General features: G+C 47.9%; 1 protein-coding gene across 2 annotated transcripts in view; it reads right to left on the reverse strand.

Moving 5' to 3' along the window:
- The window catches only part of ST8SIA2 (ST8 alpha-N-acetyl-neuraminide alpha-2,8-sialyltransferase 2), a 72,364-nt gene that overhangs the window by 22,101 nt on the left and 23,166 nt on the right, over window positions 1-27,097 (reverse strand). The window contains exons 2-4 of one of the 2 annotated variants that reach the window (XM_027521267.1): window positions 9,866-9,928; window positions 7,532-7,660; window positions 1,780-2,037 (exon numbers count right to left, since the gene is read on the reverse strand). In XM_027521267.1, the coding sequence (XP_027377068.1) occupies window positions 1,780-2,037; window positions 7,532-7,660; window positions 9,866-9,928 (450 nt within the window). The remainder of the gene's footprint in view (window positions 1-1,779; window positions 2,038-7,531; window positions 7,661-9,865; window positions 9,929-27,097) is intronic. The other variant, XM_027521268.1, reaches the window with a different exon arrangement.

Genomic DNA, 27,097 nt, shown 5'->3' on the forward strand with positions numbered 1-27,097 from the left:
CCCAGGACAGGCAAAGCAGGCTGTGGCCAAGCCTCTCCAAGTGTGGTCCACGCATCGGCACAAGGGCATTAGTCAGGCCTCATCCCAGCCCTGATGACCCTGCCTCTTGATAAACTCAGATGGTTCATATGCTCGTTGAAGTTCAGAGACCACCAGCCCAAATACCCATTTTACAGATGATGAAACTGAGGCCCAGAAAGGGGAGTGACACACTCTGAGTCAAGTGACAACGGGTAGCAGAGCCAAGACCAGACTCCAGATGCCACGCTGCTCATCTCTCTGGGCAAGTGTCCAAAACAAACAAACAAAATGTTGACTAGAACCTGCCGTGGCCTCTGAAAATCTTGGGGTCAGGCTGGGTGGAGCAAAGAAAGATCACCATGAAAATCAGGTCACCTCTGTCCTGGTCCCCAGGAGGTGACTGGACCCCCTGCATTTTTAATTTTCTTCCTACCGAGGCCTTCCCTGGTGGCTCAGGTGGTAAACACTCTGCCTGCAATGCAGGAGACCCAGGTTTGATCCCTGGGTCAGGAAGATCCCCTGGAGGAGGGCATGGCAACCCACTCCAGTATTCTTGCCTGGAGAATCCCATGGACAGAGGAGCCTGGTGGGCTCAAAAAGAGTCGGACACAACTGAGTGACTAATATTTTCACCTACTCTCACCTCTTCTCTGGCTTCTAATCAGACAAACCTGCTACTTCCCTCCCCTTCTCCCCTCCGTCTCCAATCTTTAGACTCAAGGGCTTTGAAAAAAAGAGACTGGGCCACTGGGGACGCCAGGCACAGACAGAACCAGGCAAAGGACAGCAAATTAAAACACGGGTGGTTGCTGGGCTGTGGAGGCTCGTCCATCACAGCGGACACAGGAGTCAGTACACCATCTAGTCCCACGTCCTGAGGTCCAGGGAGCTCTGTGATAAGGCCACTTCCCAAAGCCGAGGACAAGGCTCTCTCTGCATCAAGACGGTCCCAGTAGAAACGTGAGACGCGGTTCCGCCAGGGCCGGGGTGTGTTTGGGATGAAATTCGAGGCTCTGTGTGCCCTACTTTTGAACAGGGGACAGGGAGGCCTTGTTTCTGTCTGGGTTGGGGGGGGTCAGATGTCGCGCCAGTGTGTCCCCAGGTGACTGGAAAGTGAGAGCTGAGACTTTGGAGAGAATAACGGTCAAGTACAAACCCAAGTTTCTCTGTTGCCCCCTCACTCCCCAGGTTTTGTCTAAAGGGTAATAAAGATACTAGTAGAATACACCTTAAAAGAGTTTTATAAACTTGGACCAAAAACTGGCCAAGAGACCATTTTTTTTTTACCAACATTTTGTACTGGGCTCTATCCAGGGGTCAGCAAATTTTTCTGTAAAAGGCCAGATATTATTTTAGGCTTGTGGGCTGTATGCTCTCTCTGTTTTGATTCTTCAACTCTGCCCAACTACTCCACTGCCACGAGAAAGCAGCCATTGAGGATACGAGAGTGAATGAGCTTGGCTGTTGTTTCAATAAAACTTTATTGATAACAACAGGCCGTGGGACAGAGTCTGCCTGCTTCTGTTCTAGATCAGTGATACTCATTCTTGGTTGTTCGTCAGAAGCCCTCAGGCTCCCTGGGCTCTGATCCTTCAGATGGATTTAAATGGTCTGGGGCACAGCCTGGACTTTGGGATTTTTCAAGGCTACCCGAGCAATTCTAATGCACAAGGATCTAAGCCAACCAGCCTTGTTTCAGCCTCTTGGGATAACTGGCAATGCCTGCCACTCTGGGTCCAGAGTACCTATTGCGGTTACCTGATGACAAAGCTGTGGGTGTCAATCTCCTGCCCGCAGCCGCTGTTCAGCAAGACCCCGGAGTTGCCCACGATGGCACACGTCCCGAAGTGTTTGTTTTTCAGTGGAGACGTTCTGGGGAGAAGCTCATAGAGGTTCTGGGACACGTTCATTGTGCTGTCTCGGTCGAAGATGTAATGAATAATGTCTCCGGGTTTCAGGGTCCCCTTGAGGACAGAAATGTCCTTTTCAGCATCCAAGAACTTTAAGATTTGCTTCCTGCAAAAGCCAAACACACATGAGAAAAAAGTCTGCTGTTGCCAGCTGCCTTTTGCCCGCCTGGCTTTTCCTGTCCTCGGTCACCCTGCAGAGCTGCCGCAGACCCGAACCCAGGTGAAGTGAGAGGTCAGATGCCCTCTGAGAACGGGTTCCAGGCAGACTGGCAAAATGGTCCTGAGGCCAATCTGGTGGCTGTGCTCACACCCCGTTTCTAAGAGACAAGACACCTGCCCTGGGAAATGACGTCCTTAGGACTCAATGCTAGTTCATCACGGAGGGACCTGGAAGGAAGGGTGACCCATTGAACTGGTTTGCCTAGGAAAGCACGGTCTTAGACTGAAAGCTCTGTGCCCCAGGGGCAAACTGTGTCCCTGAATCTTGGGCAAACCCAGACTGTAGTCATCCTATGTCAAACCCCCTTCTCTGAGCGGGATTCAGGGTCACCATCTGACAAGCAGTCCTGAATTAGGAACAGGAAACTGAGATGACCCTTGTCCCTTCTTCCTCAGAGCCCATTTTCCTCCCTGGCAGCCTTGTCTGGCCACAGTGGGGGTGTGTCAATACTCCCCCTTGGTGGGCCCGAGAACACGGCCTGAAGTCTGTGCGCTGGTCCTTTCTGGGTTGTGTGGTTTATGGCCCTCCTCACCGCTATCTAGCTTGGAGTTTGTCAATTGTGATTTGCAAAGCCCAGAGAGGTCTGGTCCCATAGAGCAGCACTGCTTTGTGTTGAGGACAAAACAAAAGGACATCTCTCTTGGCTCCAGGGTGAGTTCTAGGGGGAAAGTTCCAGAATTATCTAGCAAAGCACATAAATGGGATGGGATGTGGTCAGAAAAGGGACCAGAATCCTTTCAGAATCCCCTGGGGAATTTTATCCCAAGAAGCTGGGGATCCTAACTGGAGGTTTTGTTGTAAGAACTGTATATGTCCCAAGGGCTTCCCTGGAGGTTCAGATGGTAAAGAGTCTGCCTGCAGTACAGGAGATCTGGGTTCAATCCCTGGGTCAGGAATATCCCCTGGAGAAGGGAATGGCTTCCCTTTCCAGTATTCTTGCCTGGAGAATCCCATGGACAGAGGAGCCTGGCAGGCTATACAGTCCATGGGGTTGCAAAGAGTCAGACATGACTGAGTGACTAACACACACACACACACACTGCCCCAAAGATTTTAAGAAATGATTCAAGTCATCAGGAGAAGGAAATCTGGTACTCAGATCAGCTGGAATTAACTTCACTTCCTGTAGCAAGCAAGCCCCCATATAGAACGGATAGGATGAGACTGTTCTTTTCCACCAAGCTCCAGAGGGACAGGACCATCACACATTTTGCAAATGTAAGGATTTGCAAGGTTGCTGCCCCATTGAACAGACGGTAACACTGATCCCTGACAGTCTGTGTGCTCTGAGATGGTCACAACCTGTGATGTATCCCGGTGGGGTGCACATTCAATCACTTGAGGAACCATAAACAATTCAGAAGGTCCAGGTTGATGCCTGAGAAATCCTGATTCTCAGCATGACCCGGGTCTCAGCCCGCTTTGACAGGCTCCACAGGGGACTCAGGTGGGTCCAGGTTTGGGAGCCTTTGGCATTGCCCAAGGGTGGCTAGAATGCTTGACAGGGCATGACGCTCTATTTCCACTGGTTTTGCCTTATTAATGACCTGAATCTTGCGTTTTCATGCATAGGAAACCACCCTTGATGAATAATTTCTATCTCCTAATGGAAAACAGAGGCATTGTTTTTATTTACTGAACCTTTACCAAAGATGACGCAATTGACAAACTAATATGGCTTGGAAATCGCTGAAACCTTTGCAATTGCTTACCCCAGAGTATTTAAAAGCAAAGAGCCCCCAGAAAGCCCATAGAGAAACTCCTCTGTGCCTGAATTAATTTCTAACTAATTATGAGAAATTACTACCAATTATTAAACAGCATTCCAAATCACTCACAGAATCTTTATTATGAATAATGTTGGTGACTAATTGAAGGAAGATGAAGGAGATCCTTTTCCCCGCTGGGTGAAGGCACGTTGTTCCTGCCGAGGTGGCTGTGTGCTTGCAGGCTCCCCACGAAGGCCACAGTCTGTTCTTCTCCAAAGGGGTGGGGATATCCTTTTCTCTCCCCGGTGGTGGGAGAAAGGGCAAGTGGAGATCACAGGTGGGCTTGTTCTGGCAGAAAGTTTTCATTCACAGGTGGTACGCATGTGTGCTCAGCCACTCGGTCGTGCCCGACTCTTGAGACCCCGTGGACTGGAGCCTGTCAGGTCCGTGGGATTTGCCAGGCAAGAATACTGGAGTGGGTTGCCATTTCCTTCTCCAGGGGATCTTTCCAACCCAGGAACCAAACCTGCATCTCCTGCATTGGCAGGCAGTTTCTTTACCACTGAGCCACCCTGCGGTGAATGAAAGTGAAAGAGTTGCTCAGTCATGTCTGACTCTGAGACCTCATGGACTGTAGCTCACCAGGCTCCTGTCCATGAGATTTTCCAGGCAAGGATACTGGAATGGATTGCCATTCCCTTCTCCAGGGGATCTTCCCCACCCAGGACTGGAATTCAGGTCTCCTCAACTGCAGGCAGATTCTTTATCATCTGAGCCACCAGGGAAGCCTGGGGTGAATAGGGGCTCCCCAAAATATATGGGGCTTCCCTGGTAGTTCAGCTGGTAAAGAATCCACCTGCAGTGCAGGAGACCCTGGTTTGATTCCTGGGTTGGGAAGTTCCGCTGGAGAAGGGCTAGGCTACCCACTCCAGTATTCTTGGACTTCCCTTGTGGCTTAGCTGGCAAAAAATCCGCCTGCAATGCACGAGGCCTGGGTTCAATATCTGGGTTGGGAAGATCCCATGAAGAAGGAAATGGCAACTCACTGCAGTATTCTTGCCTGGAAAATCCCCATGGACAGAGGAGCCTGGCAGGCTACAGTCCATGGGGCAGCAAAGAGTCAAACACAACTGAATGACTAAGCACAGCACAGCCCAGACCAAATGTATATCCACCTCCTAACTAGCTCAGCTGGTAAAGAATCTGGCTGCAATGTAGGAGACCCTGGTTTGATTCCTAGGTGGGAAAGATCTGCTGGAGAAGGGCTAGGCTACCCACTCCAGTGTTCTTGGTCTTCCCTTGTGGCTCAGCTGGCAAAAAAAATCCGCCTGCAATGTAGGAGACCTGGGTTCAATCCCTGGGTTGGGAAGATTGCCTGGAGAAGGGAAAGGCTACCCACTCCAGTGTTCTGGTCTAAAGAATTCTATGGACTGTATAGTCCATGGGGCCACAAAGAGTCGGACACGACTGAGCGACTTGCACTTCACTTTCACTTTTCTAACCCTTGGGAACTGCGAGGTGGTATGTTTGGAAACAGCATCTTTGCAAATGTAATTAAATTAAGGATCTCGAGGTCATCTTGATTACCCCGCTGGGCCTAAATCCAATGACGAGTGCCCTTATCAGAGACAGGAGAGGGGACGCACGGACACAGAGGGAAAGGCTCTGCGAAGACGGGGCAGAGACGAGCGGCTCGGCCACATGATGGGGAGCGCCTGGAGTCAGCAGAAGCTGGAAGGGGTGAAGACAGAGTCTCCCCTGGAGCCTTCAGAGGCCACGCTCAGAATTCTGGCCCCCAGAACAGTAAGAGAATGCATTTTCTCTTGTCTGAAGCCATCAAGTTGGTGGAAATTTGTTACAGCAGGCTCAGGCCTAGTGCTCCCCAGGGCCGCTGACCAGGGGTCAGTAAGGGCAGGCTGGCAGCTGCTGGGGTGTAAGATGAAGGCTGGGCCCCCCATCACGGGGACCTCAGAAGAGACCCTGAATGAGGGAGGCAGAAGGGAGGTGACAGGGGTCCACTCCTTCAGGCACTTTCTCAGCTGCCAGCCCTTCCAGCTAATCCTCCCTACTCCCCACACCTCCTCAGGTCCCAAAGCCAAGCTTCAAGAACCAGGGGGTGGGGGCACCTGAAGGGGGCAGCTCCCCACTTTTCGTGGTGGCCCTTCCGGTGGCTAAGGTCAAGGCTGATCACCGGGCCCCTGCCCCCTGTTCTCAGCCTTCTCCCTGTGATGTCAGAGCTTTCCCGCCTGGTCCTGGCTACCACACCAGCATCCCCTCCTCCCTTCGTCCCAAGGGGTGCTCCAGCAACGCTGAGCACAGACACCAGACTTCAGGCAGCAGCGTGGCATGCCTGGCAAACTCCTAAGTATCCCTCAAAACCCACTGCTCCTGGCAAGGTCTCTCCTGGCCGGCCCTCTTAGTCCCCTTACAAAATGAAGCGCTCAGCTCAGTAGGAGCTTTCCCTACCTATTTCTATGAGGTAACGCTGCCCATTGCCAGCATCTCACTGCCATGCTCTAGCTCTGTGACACTTGCGTCTCCTGCGAGCATGTCTGATTCACATCAGCTCCCAGCACAACATCTGCAGGGCAATGGTTGGGCTACACTGACCAGTCTGTGCCGGGTGTACCGCGGCTCTGTCAAGGCCAAGTGGCCACTGTGCTGACCTTGGAATCCCTCCCCCATAGCTCCCCATTCCCACCGCCCAACAGTGACCACACCGCTCTGGAAACATCGCTCCGTAAACATCAGGACAAGAGGGGCTTCCCTGGGGGCCCAGTGGTGGTGAATCCACAGGAGACATGGGTTTGATCCCAGATCTGGGACGACTCCTCATGCCAAGGGGCAGCTGAGCCTGCACCACGACTACTGAGCCCACACACGGCGACTACCGAGCCCACACACGGCGACTACCGAGCCCACACACGGCGACTACCGAGCCCACGTGCCCTAGAGCCTGTGCTCTGCAACAGGAGAATCCACCGCAACGAGAAGCCCATGCACTGCAACCGGAGAAAAGTCTGCGCAGCGACGAAGACCCAGCACAGCCAAAAATAAATCAATGAATCAATTTTTTTTTTTTTAAGATCAAGACAAGATCTGCTCTTTGGTTAAACAGACCCTCCCTTTGTGGTTAGGTGTCCCGTCAGCTCCTGGGTCACCTGCTGCTGGGATGTGACTTTTTATTTTCATGTCATTTTATTTACATCATGTCATGTCCTTGCTGACCCAAGGACCATGGAGGGGACAACTCTCCAGAGGCAAACGGGAGGACCCTCGCCGCTGAAAGCTGGGGATGGATGATGGAAGCAGCAAGGACTGCTGCTTCAGGCTCCTCCGGAAGGAAGCCATCTGTGATCTCTGTGCCCACCCCCCTACCCCCGCCAGGCTTTCTCTGCTGCTGACCCAGAGCCTCGCTCCTTCCAAACCCAGGACCTCAGCTGGCTGCTCCTGCCCCCTCCCCACTCCAGTCGCTGCACACACATGTTAGGCTGCTGGGCTTGTCTCGGGTTTTTATTTCCAATTGATCGCTTAGAGATGAAACCTGCCTAGGCTGGAGGTAAACATTTTATTTCTATTCTGACTTGCTTAGGTGATGGAGAGTGGCAATTTGCTGGCTTGTGCCGAAGAAGGCCAAGTCTGTCTCTTGTCCTAGAGGTAATTACCACTACCTGATCCTCAGAGAGAGCGTCTGGTTGTGTCTCCATTTGGCCGAGGCTGGCTGGATGTTGTGCTTAATGCTTTCATTACTTCTGTCAACAACAGCTGGCGACGAGGAGCCATTTATCACAACTTCAGCTCTGGAAGTTGGGGGGAGAAAAAAAGGGGAAGAGGGGAGACATGATCTGTTAGCAAGCCAATGACAAGCCTAATCGTTTTGTTTTTGCACGAGCTTGAATGTAAACTTCTTCGGAGGAGCAAAATTGCAGTTATTACCTGGGAAGGGAAGGAAGTCTATTTATCTTTTAGAATGCACCAACTCTCTCCCTCAGGTATAACCTACATATATTCTGCGAGACAGGAAAGGGGGTAATAAACTATCTTTCTCCCTCTCCCACCCACAACGTTTCCTCTGAGTGAAACTTAGCAGTCACTGTCGGAACAGTAATCCTTCTTCAAGCCACTTTTGCAAAACTCTGCAGAGCACTTGCATTAACAACCTCGTATCATAAGACGGTTTGCAAACTTAATAAAGAGGAAAACAAAAACTCGTACTGGGGCAATGGGATGTAGCCTTATCTCATTATCCCTCGTTTGTAAGATGCCTCTTCAAACACCCGCCTTGTTCCAGAGTTATTCGTGTTCTGTTTCTCTCCCCCACTAGACTGGCGGCAGGGGACCTTCCTCACTCGTTTCTGCATTCCCCAATGGTCTAACATAGCAGATGCTCAATAAATAAGTGGTTGCTGAATTTGAATTTGACTCTAGGGGAGCCTGGATGGATGAAGTTGCTGGCTGGCTCTGAGTGCCTGAGGCCACTCAAACATAATTCTGGGTGCATACCACCATCTTCCCACCTGACTCAGGCATTACAGGACCTGCTTGAATTCAGCTGCTGGAAATCTATGCTAGTGGGTTTCTAAGAAACCAGGTTACAATTACATCTCTAAAGGCAGCGCGGGAACCACGGTGATGCATGTGGGTCACATTGCAAGTTCCTTTTGTGTGTCCTGACAGCACATTCAGTTAGAATGACAAGTGGATTTGTGATGCCAAATTCTGGAGCTTGAAAGGATTCAAACCAAACATCTATGTCCTCTGCATTTACCTTGGAACAGCCATGCTAAAAGAGATGAAATCCTTTTAACAGGTCTAAACCCAGGGCTCTATTTTGCTTTTTGTAGGTAGAGAAGAAATTTATTTGGGGGACTCGCTTTCTCCCCACATACCTCCATTCCCAAAACTTCTGACTCCTCTGGCTGATACTACTTGTCAGAGATTAAAATACATGCAACTTTGGCAGAGAACATAAAATTCGAGGGTTTTGAGTATTCCTCCAGCTGACAGGCCTAAAGGGAGCTATCAAAGCAAACAGAAGACCTGACCCTTTGCAATTTTTGCTGTTTTCATAAACAGAGGCAGAGGGTGTAGTGGAAAGATTTCACAAGCTATGAGACTACAGGCAAATTACTTTATCACTCTGAGCCTCAGTTTTCCCATTTACAGAAAGAGGGTGTGGAAGAGGAAGATATTCTCTGAATCGGGTCTAGGCATGGTCCAACCATAGCCAGTGGCAAGCCTGGGTCTGTTGGCTTGTAAAGCATTTTCTCACTCTCCAGCATTAAGCTGTCCTCTGGCCAAAGACTGTCATTTGGGGAAACACTCTTTTAGATTTAGAGTGCACCTTCAATAATCATGGGCTTCCCTTGTGGCTCATCTGCTTGCAATGCAGGAAACCTGGGTTCAATCCCTGGGTTGGGAAGATCCCCTGAAGAAGGGAAAGGCTACCCACTCCAGTACTCTGACCTGGAGAATTCCATGGACTGAATAGTCCGTGGGGTCACAAACAGTGGGACATGACTGAGTGACTTTCACTTCACTTTCAATAATCAAGGTTAACAGTTCTGAGATGACTTCCTAAATATTTGTAAGAGGTCTCAACAAAGTTTCTGAGTGCTCTATTTTCCATCTTAATCTCTCCCCATGAAATGGGGTGGAAATCCTGATTCCTTTCAGAGTCTCCATTATTTGGCAAAAATTCAAGTTATGAATAAGCTCATTGGTGGCTCAAGTGCCTCCAAGCGGGTGGGCTCCTTTTCAGAAAGACTCTTACCCATCTGAATTTTCCATCTCTGCAGGCTCTAGACTGGGGCCATTTCCTGGGCTCTTCTATCAACAGCTCCCCGCCACCCCCCTACACACACTGATTAGAGAAATGCAAAGCCAAAGTGAAACGAAACAGATCTATTTGCTAAGTAAGAAAGGCACCATCCAGCAAAGAGGAGAAGCAGATTAATAGCTGCCTTACAGCAAAAACAAATGAACACAAAATCTAATTTACAAACCTATTAGATTTGCTATGTAAGCTGTTCACAGCTGATCTGATTGTACCTCTGCCTCCAGAATTCCTGCAAGACAAAGGAAATGCATTATTTATAAATCCAGCTCTTTTTTGCAAAGCCCTCTTCAGTTGCCGAGAGCTCCTGCAGCCCACCTTGAAGAAGTACAAAGGGAGGATGCATTCTCGCCGGGGCTTCTCCAGAATGGACAGCATCCTGATCTAGCCACAAATCCAAGCCTTTGAGGGGGAAGCTGACCTCAGGTCCTTTCCTGCCTCCCACTTGAGCACTGTTTCAATTCCCACCTAGGTTTCCACTTGAGAATTTCACCTGACTTCGAGACAGACTCCTCTGGGATTCATCCCCTCTGGTTAACCCCATAGGCTAGCATGCTTTAGCACGACTCAGCCCCTGCTGTAGCATGACTCAGCCTTAACTCTAGCCTGACTCAGCATCTGCCCTTCGTCTTTTGCTTTCACTTACCTTGATGAAAGTGAAAGAGGAGAGTGGAAAGGTTGGCCTAAAAATCAACTTTCAAAAAACAAAGATCGTGGCATCCAGTCCCATCACTTCATGGCAAACAGATGGGGGAAAAGTGTAAATAGTGGCAGATTGTTTTCTTGGGCTCGAAAGTCACTGCGGACAGTGACTTCAGCCAAGAAATTAAAAGACTCTTGCTCCTTGGAGGAAAAGATATGACAAAACCTGTACAGTGTATTAAAAAGCAGAGACATCAGTTTGCCTACAAAGGTTTGTATAGTCAAGGCTATGATTTTTCCAGCAGTCATGTGTAGATGTGAGAATTGGATCATGAAGAAGGCTGAGTGCCAAAGAAATGATGCTTTTGAGCTGTGGTGTTGGAGAAGACTCTTGAGAGTCCCTTGGACAGCAAGGAGATCAAACCAGTCCATTCTAAAGGAATTATGCCCTGAATATTCACTGGAAGGACTGATGCTGAAGCTCAAGCTCCAACACTTTGGCCACCTGATGCAAAGAGCCGACTCATTGGAAAAGACCCTGATGTTGGGAAAGATTGAAGGCGGAGGAGAAGGGGACGACAGAGGAGGAGATGGTTGGATGGCATCACCGACTCAATGGACATGAGTCTGAGCAAGCTCCGGGAGTTGGTGATGGACAGGGAAGCCTGGTGTGCTGCAGTCCATGGGGTCACAAAGAGTCGGACACGCCTGGATAATGTGACTGAACAGCAACAACAACTTGTGGTGAGATGTTGTCCACCACATTGTGTCCAAAGTTAAGATCTCAGAAGTTCAACAGAGGCAGCGAGACTGACGCCACCAGTGCCTCCAACCAAATGTGAAAATGATTTGCTTTTTGGTGGCAGGAAAAATAATAGCAGTGTCACTCTGTGGGGAGCAGGAGATGGGTAAGTATTAGTGTCCTCTGCTTCTTCCTCTGGAGGATAAGCTGTGGGCGTCAAAGCACTCTAAGGCCCTTTCCAGTCCCACCGACTCTTCAGTTCTGTCACATTCTGCTCTGGGTGGGGGCTATAGGGCCATGAAGTTTCACCCTCCTTTGCCAGTTGCACTGGGTCAGGGGAGAGATAAATCTCTGCCTTGGTATTCAGCCCACTTTGTGCTCTGTGTGTGTTTTTAAAAGTTGTATGTGAGATTGAGGCAGGAGGCAGATGGACCTCCCCTACCCAGGACAAAGCTATGGGATTCATTCCCTCTTGACTGAAACTCCAAGATGAGAGTAGCAGGACAATTAAGAGAGGAGCCTGGGCCCTGCTCAGACCACAAGTTTCATTCCTGAAGTCAGGAGACCTTCCTGACCACACACGCACAGAAAAGGCTCCTTGGAGGCCAAAGGGGAGTCGTGTTAAGGGAGGTTCTACCCAGACGCCCTTTTGGTAGAATCCATCCTGGCTAAGAGATGCATGTTCACACATGGGAGAATCCTGAGGTGTATCAGATAGAGACTGTGAACCAGGCAAATCATAATGACTGGCCAAAGGAAACCCAGAAGAAATGTCCCATAGAAGTAATTCAAATTGCCACGAGGGTGTGACTCAGCAACTCTATTTCTCCCCGAGTCCACCCATGTGTCTATCCACATGTACCGTAATTCTTTGTCTTCTTAATATAATACTTGACTTGCTCCACTATTTTTGTCTTTGTGGGAGTTCTTTTCTGCAAAGCTGAAGGCCGGGGCCCTGGTCACTGACCACTGGTCTAGTGGCTAGGATCTGGTGCTTTCAGCACTGTGAGTGAGTGAGTGAGAGTTGCTCAGTCATGCCTGACTCTTTGCAACCCCATGGACTGTAGCCTGCCAGGCTCCTCTGTCCATGGAATTCTCCAGGCAAGATTACTGGAGTGGGTTGCCATTTCCTTCACCACCATGACCTGGCCTCAGTCTCTGGCTGGGAACCCAGGCCGTTGCAGGGCAAGGCCACCCAAGATCAAGACTAATGGTTAAATAATTTCCCCCACTGATTTGTAGGATATGTGGTTTAAGGAGATGTTTTTCATACTTTTCTCATTTTTTAAAAGTTCCATCTAGACCTTCAGCCAAGGTGCTGGTATACTTCAAAGAAACAATTAAAATCACTGCAAAATCATTGTGTATTTAAAGAACACTGATTTAACAGGAACTCTGTGGGGGAAGCCAATGCCTATTTCCTCGCTGGTTTTAAGTTTGAAACGGGAAATCCTAAATTTCTTTAGGATTCACATACTTGTAGATATAACATTGTGTGTGTGTGTGTGTGTATATGTGCGTGCTTGTGTGTTTATGTTTTCCTGATAGATTGAAATGTCTTTTCGACACTGTTTGCAATAAGAATCATTCTGCCTCATAGCCAGATGAGCAGCAGCAGGAAGGGTGCTATGACTCACCCAGTGCCTCGTTCCAGGCCTCCCTTCAGGTCTCAGATTTCACCACACTCAGTCTAGTTTTTAATTGCACAGAGTATCATTGGTTCCTCACGTTGCAATCAATGCATAATATCTCTTTCTTGTCTCTCTTCATTTTCCCTTGGGATGGCAGAGCACTCGCACTTCTAATTCAAGGGTCTAGGACTACCTGGCCAGCTCCAGCCTGCAATCATAATCTATTATACTTAGGTCAGAGCCCAGGGGCTCTCCTGGGCATGCTGCTGTCTACAAGTCATTGACCTTTCACCATGCCCTGACCCTGACCCCCGTTTTCAAAATCAGCACTCCTTGTCGGGAGGGAAGGGTCACTGGGCCAAATGTTAAGTCAAGTATAGTAATTAAAAGTGTGGTCATAGCTCAAGATTAATGAAAGGTTAATGGAACGAAAAGATTGTCTAGAACTGATGTATTATTTTTTAAAAATTATTATCAATGAGAAATTCGATAAATGGTCTGAAGTAGTTGATTAATAATCTGGAGTTGAGTTGGAGGGAAATCAGGTTAAGTGTTCCCTGATTTAGAAATTTCAAGTGGATTTAACTAGTGTTTCTCAGACTGTAATAATGCTCCTATTCCTATCAGCAGTTTGCCATATTTTATCACCAATTCTACTATATACTCAAGTTTTCAAATTGACTCATCTTTTTAAAACTTCTTAACCTAAGCAACGCCCCAGGTTAAAATATGGGTTTCATATCATGAATATATACTCATTTGAAAAGAACACAAAACCATTACCCCCAAAAATATTTATCAATGGAATTCCTAGAATCATCTTACATTATCACCAAGAACTCTTGTAGCACCTCTGGAAAAGACTGAATTAAAGAGTTAAATATTTAAAGAAGGCGATCCATATGAAATTGGTATGAAGATGGAAGAGAATATTTATCAAATCTTGATGAGGTATGAGGAGCGAATGTGAAGGACTTCTAAAATTCAGAAGTGTAAGAAGAAACCCTAAGAGGGAATGCAGACAGATTTGACTTCATAAAAATTTAAAATTCTGCTTATACAAACAACAAAGCTCAACAAACTCTCTCCAGCGTCCTTTTTGGAATATGAGAGGGCTCCAGGTGAGGGGAACCCTGCATTTGGGTATCTGTCTGGTTTACTGTAACCAGGGGTTTGGAGAGGATGCAATGCTGAATACAACTGCCTCCTACCATCTTTCTCTTCTCTTGCCTCCAGGCCAGGTTATGAGAAGCACTCAGGCCACAAACCATGCACTTTTTCATTCTAAGAAAGTAAGTGAAAGTTGTTCAGTCGTGTCCGACTCTTTGTGACCCCATGGAGTATACAGTCCCTGGAATTCTCCAGTCCAGAATACTGGAGTGGGTAGCCTTTCCCTTCTCCGGGGTTTCATACTAAAACTTCCTCTAATCCTGGCTTTCCCCTACCTCAGCACTACTGATGTTTCAGGGTTGGTGTTGGGTGTCGGGGCAGCTAACTGTACGCTGTAGTATGTTTAGCTGAATCCCTGGCCTCTACCTGCTTTAAGGCAGGAGCAGCCCTCCCCACACCCCGAAAATTGTGGCAACCAAAAATGCCTCCAGTTGTCCCCTGGGGCAGGGAGGCAGAATTACCTCCACTTGAGAACCTCTGCTCAGACTCTTGTCTTCCACCTGGTGCCTCTGAGATGAATCCCGCCCCTGCTCTCCCTCACCAGCCAACCGTTCCACCACCTTCCCAAGCCCAACCCCATGCCAAACTCCAAGCTCAACACCTGTGCTTCTGCTCAAAACCCAATTTTCAATTCTCAGCCACCTTTCTCTTCTCCTCCCAAAGCGTTCCGCTACAGCATTTGTCACCTTTTTCATATTTAATTATTGTATGGGATCACAGATAGGGGACATGAAAGAAATGTTGTCATTTATCTAGTCTAAACTCCTCCTCTTATAGTTGAAGGAACCAAGGTCTTGAGATTTGGCTCGGGCTTCCGCTTCCTTGGCTGCTCGCCACACTAGAGTGGAAGCCCCTGGGTGGCGTGCACTAACCATGTCTTTTATTTTATCTAATGCTTTGACATCTGGGGGCTTGCTGACTTTGGAGGGGCAGCTTCTCTCAGGGTTAGCAGACTCCTAGAGATAGTAAACCACCGGCCTGGGAGGGCATCTCTCAAATGCAAACCAACCAATTTGGAGCCCAACCCCTCCCCTGCCCCATCACCTCCCTCTTTGGGATCTTACACCCTGGGTCACCATCCACCTGCCAAAATCAACCTAGAGCTAGGTACTGGACTTCTATGCATCTATCTGGTTTAATAAACCCAGGGATTACAGTTATCTCAGACACACAGGGTCAGCTCCTATGCCCCATGGTCAGCTGAAGTTATCAAAAACTCCAGTCCTAAGCTGCTCACCCAGCCTCACCCTTGCTTCCTCTGCAAACCACAATAAAGGCTTTTGTCCACAGCTCCCCCTTCCTCTGCCTCTTAAGGGAGCTGGGGCTACTCCCTGCAGCCTGCATGACGTGGCCTGCCACCTCTCTTGGGATCTGGGAGCACAAAAAACACCATTTTCAACAGCAGCCATTTCCCGATCTGTTGGCCTATTATTATTATTTTAAATAACAATAAACTATTATTGTAGATATTATCTAAATAATAGATATTGTTATATGTATTAATATATAATATATTAATAGATATTATTATCTATTATTATTAAATAATAATAAATCTTATAATAAAACAGGGAGAGCCTGTCTTGTTCACCTTCTTAGCCTTGCACAGTACCTTGTTCAACTGGGACTTTTCTTCGTAAGTCTTTCCAGTAGCTTGCATAGTGTGTTCCCACATATTATTTATACCTGTGCAAGACACTGTTCCACCTCTCAGATACCCAGAGAATGGGGCATACTGTCATTCAAAGAAACTCAGGCTGCAGATGTTTGGCTCAAAATGAACTGCATGAATTGGCAAGGGATTTTTTTTTTCTAACTAGGTTTGGCCTCTATTGTTATTAAAATAAGCCTGCATCCCTTGTGACAGGGGAATGCTGAGACCTGCTTGGTTGAGTGACAGAAGAAGATGATCTGGTGAGAAAAATCTGCTAAAGATAATTAATCAACTTCTGAAATCATAGAGACAAAGAGGCTTAGATCATCCAAGTGAAAAAAATATATGGGAAAGCACTTTGCACACTATAAAGAACTCAATAAAACAACCACTGTCCAGGTGACCTGCCCAATATTCTCAGCCATAGTTACTATGGAGGTTGATTACTCCAAAGCGCTACATTTTGAGAAGTTAGTCTACTTTCCACCACAAACAAAATACTCTTTCCAAGCAGTAGCTAAGATAATAAATAAAAATAGCATGTTACAAGAGAATACCATGCATAGTTGGATTTGTTTTCAGTGAAAAGCAATGAGCAAACCTGAAAACTGTGTTTCTGTTTAGCCTCTTCATCCAAGCCCAGCTGTGTGTAGGTGAGGTCACGTTCTAGTGTGTTGGGGTCTCATTGCTGTATTAGAATCTCCCAGATCCTTGGTTTCTCACTGGAGAGTCAGGCTCGGTAAATGAACTTTCAAGAGCTGACAGCTTTAATTAAGAGTCTGGACCCAACTTAAACAGCTGATTAGTCCTGAGAATAGAAGATTAAACTGAAGCACAAGTCATGAATTTGCAGATGACTGCTTCCTCCCTCACAGTTTCGGAAGGATACTGAATGCTGTGCACAGAAACCACTGGGGCTCCTGCCTGCTGCTCCTCCAAGGACACACAGTGAGGAGGGAGTGAGGGAAAGGATGATTTAGCGCCAGTCACATGGAGTGAGAGCTCCCAACAGGCTCCAAGCGTGCTTTTTAAACTGGCTTTTTCTTTTTGTGGTGGTTGTTCAGTCTCTAAGTCATGTCTGACTCTTTGCAACCTTATGAACTGCAGCACACCAGGCTTCCCTGTCTTTCACTATCTTCTAGAGTTTGCTCAAGCTCATGTCCATTAAGTTGGTGATGCCATCCAAGGACACCTAAGTATGTGGTGCCCCGGACACATGGCGAGGCAAAAAGCAAGGAAAAGGATGATCTAGGGTCAGTCATGTCCAACCATCTCATCCTCTGTCACCCCCTTCTCCTCCTGCCTTCAATCTTTCCCAGAATCTGGGTCTTTTTCCAAATAGTAGGCTCTTTGCGTCAGGTAGAAAAAGTATTGGAGCTTCAGCTTCAGCATCAGTCCTTTCAATGAATATTCAGGGTTGATTTCCTTTAGGATTGACTGGTTTGATCTCCTTGTAGTCCAAGGGAGTCTCAAGAGTCTTCTCCAGCACCACAATTCCAAAGCATCAATTCTTTAGCGCTCAGCCTTCTTTATGGTTCAACTCTCATATCTGTACATGACTAATGGAAAAGCCATAGCTTTGACTATACGGACCTTTGTGAGCAAAGCGATATCTCTGCTTTTTAATATGCTGCCTAGGTTTGTTACAGCTTTCCTTCCAGGGAGCAAGCATCTTTTAATTTCGTGGCTGCAGTCACCATCCACAATGATTTTAGAACCCAAGAAAATAAAAGTGTCACTGTTTCCACTTTTTCCCCATCTATTTGCCATGAGGTGATGGGACCAGATGCCATGATCTTAGTTTTCTGAATGTTGAGCTTTAAGCCAACTTTTTCACTCTCCTCTTTCATCCTCATCAAGAGGCTCTTTTTCTACCTTTAGAGTGCTATCACCTGCATATCTAAGGTTCTTGATATTTCTCCCAGCAATCTTGATTCCAGCTTGTGATTCATCCAGTCTGGGCATTTCACATGATGCACTCTGCATAGAAGTTAAATAAGCAGGCTGACAACATACAGCCTTGATGTACTCCTTTCCCAGTGTTGAACCACTTGTTCACGTCTACGTCTAACTGTTGCTTCTTGGCCTGCATATAGTTTCTCTGGAGATAGGTAAGGTGGTCTGGTATTCTCATGTCTTTAAGAATTTTCCACAGTTGGTTGTGATCCACACAGTCAAAGGCTTTTTTGTGGAAAAATGTGCATAACACAAAATTTCCATTTTGTCCTTTTTAAGTGTACAGTTCAGGGGAATCCAGTCTGTTCTTAAGATCGTGCAGCTATCACCATCTCTAGGATTTTTTCATCCCTCCCAACAGAAACTCTGTCCCCTTGCTTCTTTCTAGTGAACTTATCAGACTGTGTTTCCTGAATGTCTCTCCTAAACTTACAGTCTATCCACCCTAACAGTGCTAGAGAACTTGTCATAAGGGGAAGCAAGTTAAGGGTACAAGCTCTGAGATAAGACTCCCAGGGTCTGCATTCTAACTGAACTAATCATTAGCTGTGTGATCTTTGACTACTGCTCCAGGCTTACGTTTGTTCATGGAGTGACTGTAGAGATTAAATGAGCTAATAAATGCAGAGATGTAGAACAGCGCATGACACGTTGTAAAGAACTTGATGTTATCCTTATTTTGACTTTTTGAAACCTTTTGAAAATGCAGGGACTTCCCTGGTGATCCAGGGGCTGGGACTCCGCACTCTCAGTGTGGGGGTGGGGGCCTGGATTTGATCCCTGGTTGCAATCCCCCATGCAACTAAAGATCCCCAGGACACAGCTAAAAAATCCCACGGCTGGGGATCCCACACGCTGCAATGAAGATCGAGGATCCTGAATGCAACAGCTGGGGCCCAGGACAGCCAAATATATAAATAAATAAGTGCTTGTTTTTAGAAAAAGTCAAGTCATCTTGACTTGAGAGGCACATGATAATAGGTAGCTGCCCAGATTTGACCTGTGAGCTATGCTTTCCTATCTTGTTCTCTAGGATCAGTTCAGTTTAGTCACTCAGTCATGTCCGACTTTTTGCAATCCCATGGACTGCAGCACGCCAGGTTTCCCTGTCTGTCACCAACTCCTGGAGCTTACTCAAACACATGTCCATCGAGTCGGTGATGCCATCTAACCATCTCATCCTCTGTCGTCTCCTTCTCCTCCCACCTTCAATATTTCCCACCATCAGGGTCTTTTCCATGAGTCAGTTCTTTGTATCAGGTGACCAAAGTATTGGAGTTTCACCTTCAGCATCAGTCCTTCCAATGAACATTCAGGACTGATTTCCTGAATAGTCTTCTCTAGGATATTTGGAGCAAAATGCCCCTCCACGTAGCATCTTTGCCATATGTCTCCTGATGACATCCTTCTGGTGGAGATAAGCTTCTACTGCCAGAGGAAGGCTTTCCTGAAGTCACAGTTCCAATAGCAGGGACCACAATCTCCTGCACTGCCAGCTCCTTATGTGGATCACAGTGAAAGCTGGAACAGACCCGTCACTTCTGGACTGCCAGCCAGGGTCCCGTGTGATGGTACAGGGGGCTCCCTCTCAGCAGCTTCAGCCTTGTTGTTCAGTCGATCAGTCATGTCCGACTCTTTGCGACCCCATGGACTGCAGCACGCCAGGCTTCCCTGTCCTTTACTATCTCCCTGAGTTTGCTCAAATTCATGTCCATTGAGTTGGTGATGCCATCCAACCATCTCCTCCTCTGTTGTCCCCTTCTCCTCTTCAGCCTTACAGGCAGCAAATGACACTGCTGATAGTATGATGCTTGCACCAAATTTAGGTTTATTCCCAGTGCCACCCATGTCTGGCACCAATGTGGTTACCCTCCTCCAGGTCCATCCACTCCACTCCCGGCTTCTCAGGTCTAACAGTCTCACTCAACAGTCCCTGAGAGGCCTTTTGCTGTTCAGCAGGTCTGAGCATTGCCCCAGAGCCCTTGGACCTCACAGATACTGAAACACCACTGGGCACAGAGCTCTGAAGAGACCAGTGGTATCCTCGACAATGATGTTTCCATGATGACTGAGATCTCTCATTACTGGGTGTTGTAAGTGCCAATGGGATGTCATGTCAGCAAGTTCTCGGGCTTCTGTCTTCTTCTGCCCTCCCCTCGAACACTCAGCTCCTTCTTCTGCCATCCCCTCTCCCTTCATGCTTAATATGGTTTGATGTATCCGCTGGATGTGATTTCAGCAAACTTTTGTTTGTGAATCAGCTTCCATCAGCTGGAACAAAAAGACACCAGCTCACTCTTGGCTCTCCCCTCTGCTCAACCTCAGAAAACATCCGCAAGAACTGAAGGCTTTGATTCCAGCCAATTTCCCCAGTCTCTTATGCTAGTCATCCGAACATCAGAAAAGTAAACAACCAGTGGGATGCCAAGCGTTTCCCTAACACTTACTCCTGATCTTTCCTCTTCCTCATCATGAAACTGTCACCAACAACCAGAAGAGATACCAGAGAATTTGTCTCTCAGACCAGAACACTTAAGGAATAAACCGAGTCAACAACTGAGGCAGGAAAGGATGCAGGAATTGAGATGACCAGTTCATGCGGGAATTGTCCTCCTCCAATTTACACTCGTCTTATAAAGGAGACAGACCTTATAATACAAAGATTTTTAAGAGAATGCTGCACTACAAATCCAGATCATTCAAAACCCTAGAAACCAAGGCAGTTACAACTCAGAGGTGATACGTATCTCTGTAGTTGGTTGCGTTGGATACGTATCTATGTATACAGTTGGAGCTGGTGAAAACTATCATTAAAGAAGATTTCTTCAGTAATTTGTTGTTGTTTAGTCCCTAAGTTGTGTCCTACTCTTTTGTGACCCCATGAACTGTAGCCCGCCAGGCTCCTCTGTCCATGGGATGTTCCAGGCAAGAGTACTGGAATGGGTTGCCATTTCCTTCTCTAGTGGGTCTCCAGTAAGTAACTCTTGGCTGTAGAGCCTTTTGTGAGTCCCTTGTCCCTCCCACCCATTCTGAAGACTGCTCTACAGTGAGTCTGTGTCCCTTTCCTGTCCTGGTATCGTGGTCACACCTACAGCAAGGTTTTCATTACACTCAGCTACCACCGCAGCTTCACCTAGCATGTGGCTTCACTGCCTGGACTGGGGGCAAGCCTGGGACAAGGTCCTGCTCATCTCTGTATTGCCATGGAGCGGGGGAGGTCATGTGTCTCCTGCAGATTCAACGTGCTTCTGAAGATGACCACTGGATGAATAAATGAGGCAAGAAAGCCAAGGCCATTCCTTCTCTGGAGAGAAAAGGGTTCAGCCCCCATGGTAGCATGGCTTGGGGAAGAAGAAGGGAAACCCCAGCCTCACTCCCACCCCTGTTACCCACCTACCCAGAGCTGCCAAGGGTGCTCCAGACCCAGGGCCTCTGCACTGGCTGTTCTCCTCCGGGGAAAGTTTTTCCAACAGATACTCCATGGCTCCCTCCTCCCTTTCTCTTTTTTCAAGTCTTGATCAAATCTGACCTTCTCAGAGTGGTCTTCCCTGCCCGTCCCATTCAACACTGCATCTGCTATCCCCCTCCTCCATGGAGGTCCTCCTCTCTCCCCTCTCCTTTTATCTTTACATCACTTGTTCAGTCACTCAGTCATGTCCAACTCTTTGTGACCCCATGAACTGCAGCACGCCAGGCCTCCCTGTCCTTCACTATCTCCCGGAGTTTTCTCAAACTCATGTCCATTGAGTTGATGATGCCATCCAACCATCTCATCTTCTGTCATCTGCTTCTCCTCCTGCCTTCAATCTTTCCCAGCATCAGGGTCTTTTCAAATGAGTTGGCTCTTTGCATCAGGTGGCTGAAGTATTGGAGCTTCAGCATCAGTCCTTCCAGTGAATATTCAGGTTTGATATCCTTTAGGATTGACTGGTTTGATCTCCTTGCTGTCCAACGGACTCTCAAGAGTCTTCTCCAGCACCACAGTTCAAAAGAATCAATTCTTCAGTGCTCAGCCTTCTTTATGGTCCAGCTTTCACATCCATAAATGACTGCTGGAAAAATTATAGCTGCTTCCTTGATGGCTCAGACAGTAAAGAATCTGCCTGCAATGCAGGAGACCCTAGTTTGATCCCCCAGGAGAAGGGAATGACTCCCCAGTCTAGTATTCTTGCCTGGAGAATTCTTTGGACAAAGGAGCCTGGCAGGCTACAGTCCATATTGCTGCAGAGAGTTGACATGACTGAGTGACTAACACTTTCATCACTATATCACGTATTATGAGCACGGTCTTCCTTTGCCACAGGACTGCAAGCTCCATGACAGAAGCACTGCGCCTGTCTCATTGACTGCTATGCCTCTAGTGCCTGGACATCATGAAAGGTCTGTGAATATTTACAAATAGAAGGAACCTGCCTCTTCCCATCCTTTGTTACAACAGAGAAGGCAGCTGTCCTCTTCCCCAAACCCGATACCTCCACCTGTGCTCTGAAATGCATCCCTTCCAGACTTCCGTGATTATTACTCTATCAACTATTTCTTCTCTCTTCCTCATCTTTTTACAGCTTCCTTTCAGCTGCCTAATAATTCTGGTCTTTATCTCGGTCTTTATATATGTCAGACTCCATTCTGCAAATTTTGTATTAGTTCATGTAAGCCTCACAGTAGCCTGAGGATGAGGAAATGATGATGCATTTCTACATGAGAACAAACGGAGGCACAGAAAGGGGGGAGATCCTGCCTGGGGCCACACAACCACCAAGCAGGGGTGCCGCGGTTTGAACCCAGCAGGCTGGCTCAAACCAGCGCCTGGTCGTGCCGCCACGCGGTTGGCTCATCCCCACTCGCATTTATGTACTTTTGCTTGTCTCACCTCCAGTAAACAACCCAACCCTCCTTCCATAAACCCCTCGGCTACTTCTCTGTCTCTCGCCAGCACTTTGTAGACTTCTACACTATCTGTGACTCCTCGCTTTGCCATCTCCCCCTACCATTCCATTCTGGTTCATGTCCCCATCATGCTATCAAAAGTGCTCTTGTATGAACAACTTGTGATGAGCAAGTCTGTCTCCATCTTATTTGAACTCTGCCAACTTTTGATGATGGTGGCATGTCCCCTTTCCTGGATTAGTAAAGTCAGGGCTTCCTGGGTCTGGCCACAGAGTGGGCCTGGACAAACCTTCTTCCCCTGGAGGAAATAAGCTACTGGGAAGAGACATGATAAACGGCCCCAAGTGGAGAGAAAGGTTAAGAGTCCTCGGGGCATCTTTCAGATTCCTTCTGGCTCTGGAAATCCATTATTTTAAATCATCTCTCAAACACTTTAAGGTTCTACTAATCATGACACAAAATTCCTCCTTGATTCTGGTCCCCTGACAGAGGGCACCCTCCCCAATTAAAATCTCAATTTTTCTCTATATTTACACCCAACAAGATTGTGTCCAGCATTGCTTTCTTTCAAAATACAGAAAATATTTTTCTTTCAAAATATATTAGTTTTACAAAATTTTCAAATACTAAATATGGTTGAATTTTTTTTCAACAGCTTCCTGGCCCCCTCTCCACCAGAATTTACTCCCCAAGGGCGATGGCTTCACCGTTCCAGGGGACAATCCCAGTGGCAAACAGACATGTTAACAAAACCCATCCTTAGGACGCGGATGTAGATTCCAAGAGAGCAGTGAAAATGATGAATAACTTCCTTTGCTTGAGCTTCACCCTGTGCCAGGCACTGTACTAGTGGCAAGTTAATTTGCATATTTTGGTTTTATAAATAGAACACACAGGCTCAAAAAGGTTAAGCAATTTGCCCAGGGTCAACCCTAGCAAATAAACTGGCAGAGCAGGGATTTGAGTTGCATATGGTCAAACCACATGTGCCTGCAGAACACTGGCCCCTATACCCTGCCCTTTGCCTACTGCACATAAGGATTTAATATACAGTCAGGGAGATGCTTGAGACTTAAGAGGAAGCAAAGGTTATTCAGGGCTTCCCCAGTGGCTCAGTGGTAAAGAATCTGTCTGCAAAGTAGGAGCCACAGGAGATATAGCTTCAATCCCTGGGTTGGGAAGATCCCCTAGAGGAGGCCATAGCAACCCACTCCAGTATTCTTGCCTCGAGGATCCCATGGACAGAGGAGACTGGTGGGCTACAGTCCATGGGGTCACAAAAGAGTCAGCACAATTGAAGCAACCTAGCACACACACATGCAAAGGTTATTCAATAAGTAGTTTTGAGACATGTGATGAGCTAACTGGGAAAATATTCAAGTCAGATTCTCCACTGGCACCACACCAATAAGGATAAAATATGATCTAGCCATGAAGAGTTATGCTTAGGAGCAGTTTTATATGAAAATTCATTCAACCGTATTTTAGTCCATTTGGGCAGCCAGAACGTAATGCCATAGCTTGGGAGGCTTATAAACAACACCGGTTGATTGCTCAGCATTCTGGAGGCTGGAGGTCTGAGACCAGGGTGCCAGTGTGGCCAGATGAGGGCCCCCTCCTGGGTCACAGGCATCTTGTATCCTCACAAGGCAGACGGGGTGAGGGGTCTTTGGAGCCTCTTCCATAAGGGCACTAACCTTATTCATGAGGGCTCCACCCTTATGACCTAACTACCTCAAAGGCCCCATCTCCTAATAACCATCACATTGGGCATTAGGATTCCAATGTGTGAATCTGGCAGGGACAAAAATAGTCAAGCCATCGCACTTCCATGTGTGTGCACTACTGACGGTGCCTTTGCCTCTTGCAAAACCTTAATGGAGAGGTTTGGCAGCCCTGAAAGCTTCTCACTTCATTCATGTCACATGGTGTGGACAAATCCGTGCTCTTTAAAGAGAAGCAGAACGCCCATCCCACATGCCGCGCTCTTGAACCCACCTCGCTGGGACTTGAAAGGCCTCTGCCTTAAGCCAGCCTTTCTTCCCTCTCTTTTGTTCACTTCCTGACGGACCAGCATTCAGAGGCCATGTCCCTATTAACACAGTTGCAGCCTTTCCCCGAGAAAATCCCTGGAGGGCCCCCAGGTTGGGGAGGACTTTAAAGTCACTTTCCTTCCAGATGTTTGATGTGCCCCCTTCCCCACTCTGCTGGTCCCAACCAGCAGTCATCGCTCACGGAAATGTACTGTCGTCTGGAAGGGGGACAGTGGGACTATCAACTAGGGGGCTGGAGTTCTGACTCCCATCAGGCTCTAGCTTTGCAGTCTTTGGCCTCTTGAGGTCTTGACGTCCTTCCTTCTCTGCAAAGCAGGGTCCTACGGTGGGATCACAGCGAGAAGCCCCGGGCAGACGTGAGTTGTAATATTGTTATTGAAGGTGATGGCTGGTGCCTTGGGAATCAGAATAAACCACCGCCGCAGGTCACTGACCCCCTTGGAACAGCTGTCCTCAGGGAGGTTGTCTTCCACCAAGTGTGGTCCATTAGGGAGAAATAAAGCACAGTGGATGGAAGAAAAGGATTTCCCAGGTGGCGCTAGTGGTAAAGAATCACCCTGCCAATGTAGGAGACATAAGATACAGGGTTCGATCCCTGGGTCAGGAAGATCTCCTTGGGGAGGGCATGGCAACCCACTCCAGTATTCTTGCTTGGGGAATCCCATGGACAGAGAAGCCTGGTTCAGACTTAGCACACATGCACGTATGGACGGAAGAAAACGGGATGCAGAACCGTGATTCCCGCTGCCGCTGCTGCGCTGTCTGATGTCTCTGAGGCCGTCCAGAGGGGAGCCCTGCCCAAGAGTAAATTAATGCCCTTTCTTTTCTTCAGCAAGACGTGCTCAGCTAAACAGCACAAGAGGCATGTCTGACAGTCATGTTGCTGAGGCCTGGGTGTGGCCTGTCTAACAGCCACGATGCTGTGCTGGACGGAGCCCCTGTGGGACCTGCAGAGCATGGCCTGGCCCCTGGGTGGGTTGACTACGTATCATTTCTCCTGAATGGACCCAGAAGTGTCCCGTAGGTCCTAGATCCCCTCCTCCTTCATCATGTGTCAACACCTCGGGTTTTTTTTGATATTTTTCTCAGCTGCTCCTCCCAGCCCTTCCTTCTCAGCCACTCCCCTACGTATCCCAGTTGCTCAGAGCCCACGCTTAGGCCTTGTGAAGCCCCTTCTTCCATCGTTCATCTACATGCCCACAACTCCCAAAGCACCTTCAGGCATGGTGCGCTCCAAGCACCAGAATAAAAGAAAAGCCCAGACACCATCCCCACAGACCTCAGACCTGACCGGCATTCACACCCCAACCTGTCTCTCCCAGGGTTCTCTCAGGGAATGGCACCCACCCAATCATGCAGAATCAGGGTGCTATGGGCACTCCCCACCCTCTATTCCCAGGCCTCCCCTCAAGATCACCCAGCCTTCGGACTCTCCCACTGGAGGACAGCAGGTTCCATTCCCTTGGGTCCTCTGCCGTGGCTTCTATCTTAGCTCCCTGTCTGCAGAGAAGCACTCCTTGTCAACTGCTCCCACGTGGGACCCAGATTTCCAAAATGCACGGTGCAACGTGGCACTTCCTCCTCGAAACTCTTCTGGGTTCCCTCATCAAGTCCCACTGCTTTCAAAATGAGTCAGCACAGATCCTTAGCACAGCGAAGGAGACCCTTTCCGAGCTGGCCCTCTCGGTCCTCAGCTTCACCTTCTCACACACCCACCAGCTGCCTCCACGGAGCAACGGGCAGTTTCTGGAACGTGTCGGGTCACAAGATCGTGCCTTTGAACATTATCCTCTCTCCCCAAAATCCTTTATTCTGTTTTCCAAGTTTACTTAAGTCAGCATTTATGAATTGCCAGCCCAAGGTCGTATCTGGCATAAATATGTATTTGGTGGGGGCAGGGGGACTTGTATAATGTTGTCTTTTATAATTAAAATGCCATTGGTAAAAACGCAGGGGAATAGCCATTATAAAATATAAAACATTGGGCTGGCCAAAAACTTTGTTTGTTTTAAAAACTTTTTATTATATATTGGAGTACAGCAGATGAACCATGCTGTGATAGCTGAAAGTAAGAAGCAAAGGGGCTCGGGCATACATGTATATATTCATTCTCCCCTAAACCCCCTCTCCCATCCAGGGTGGTGGATGGGAGATAGATAACACTGAGCAGAGTTCCCTGGGCTATACAGTAGGTCCTTGCTGGCTATCCATTCTAAACACAGCAGTGTGTGCATGCCAGTGTGAACTGTTACACTGTATGGAAAACTCCAGATGAATTTTTTGGCTAACTGAGTATCAAGTTTTGGCTTCTTTTGAACAATGAGAAGTGCTGGCAGCCCTGACTCATATGAATTGGTGGAGCCGCGCCTCATTGGGAGTCCACACCACTCCCTATTGTCTTACACTGGGCTGTTTCACTTATTTATGTGACCTGCCTAAACCTTGATGGCATCTGAGTTTGGGATCGCCAGACCCACTACTCCTCAGGTAGCAAAGTCAGCTCATGTCACCTTCCCCATGACCGTTCCTGACCCAGAAGCCTCACTTACATCAGGTACAGCAAGCCTACAGGACCCAAGGGTGTGTAGCAAGTGGCGTGTGTTCATGCTCAGTCATGTCCAACTCTGCAAGCCCCTGGACGGTAGCCCGCCAGGCTCCTCTGTTC

The sequence above is a fragment of the Bos indicus x Bos taurus genome, chromosome 21 (assembly GCF_003369695.1).
Source record: "Bos indicus x Bos taurus breed Angus x Brahman F1 hybrid chromosome 21, Bos_hybrid_MaternalHap_v2.0, whole genome shotgun sequence".
NCBI lineage: Eukaryota > Metazoa > Chordata > Mammalia > Artiodactyla > Bovidae > Bos > Bos indicus x Bos taurus.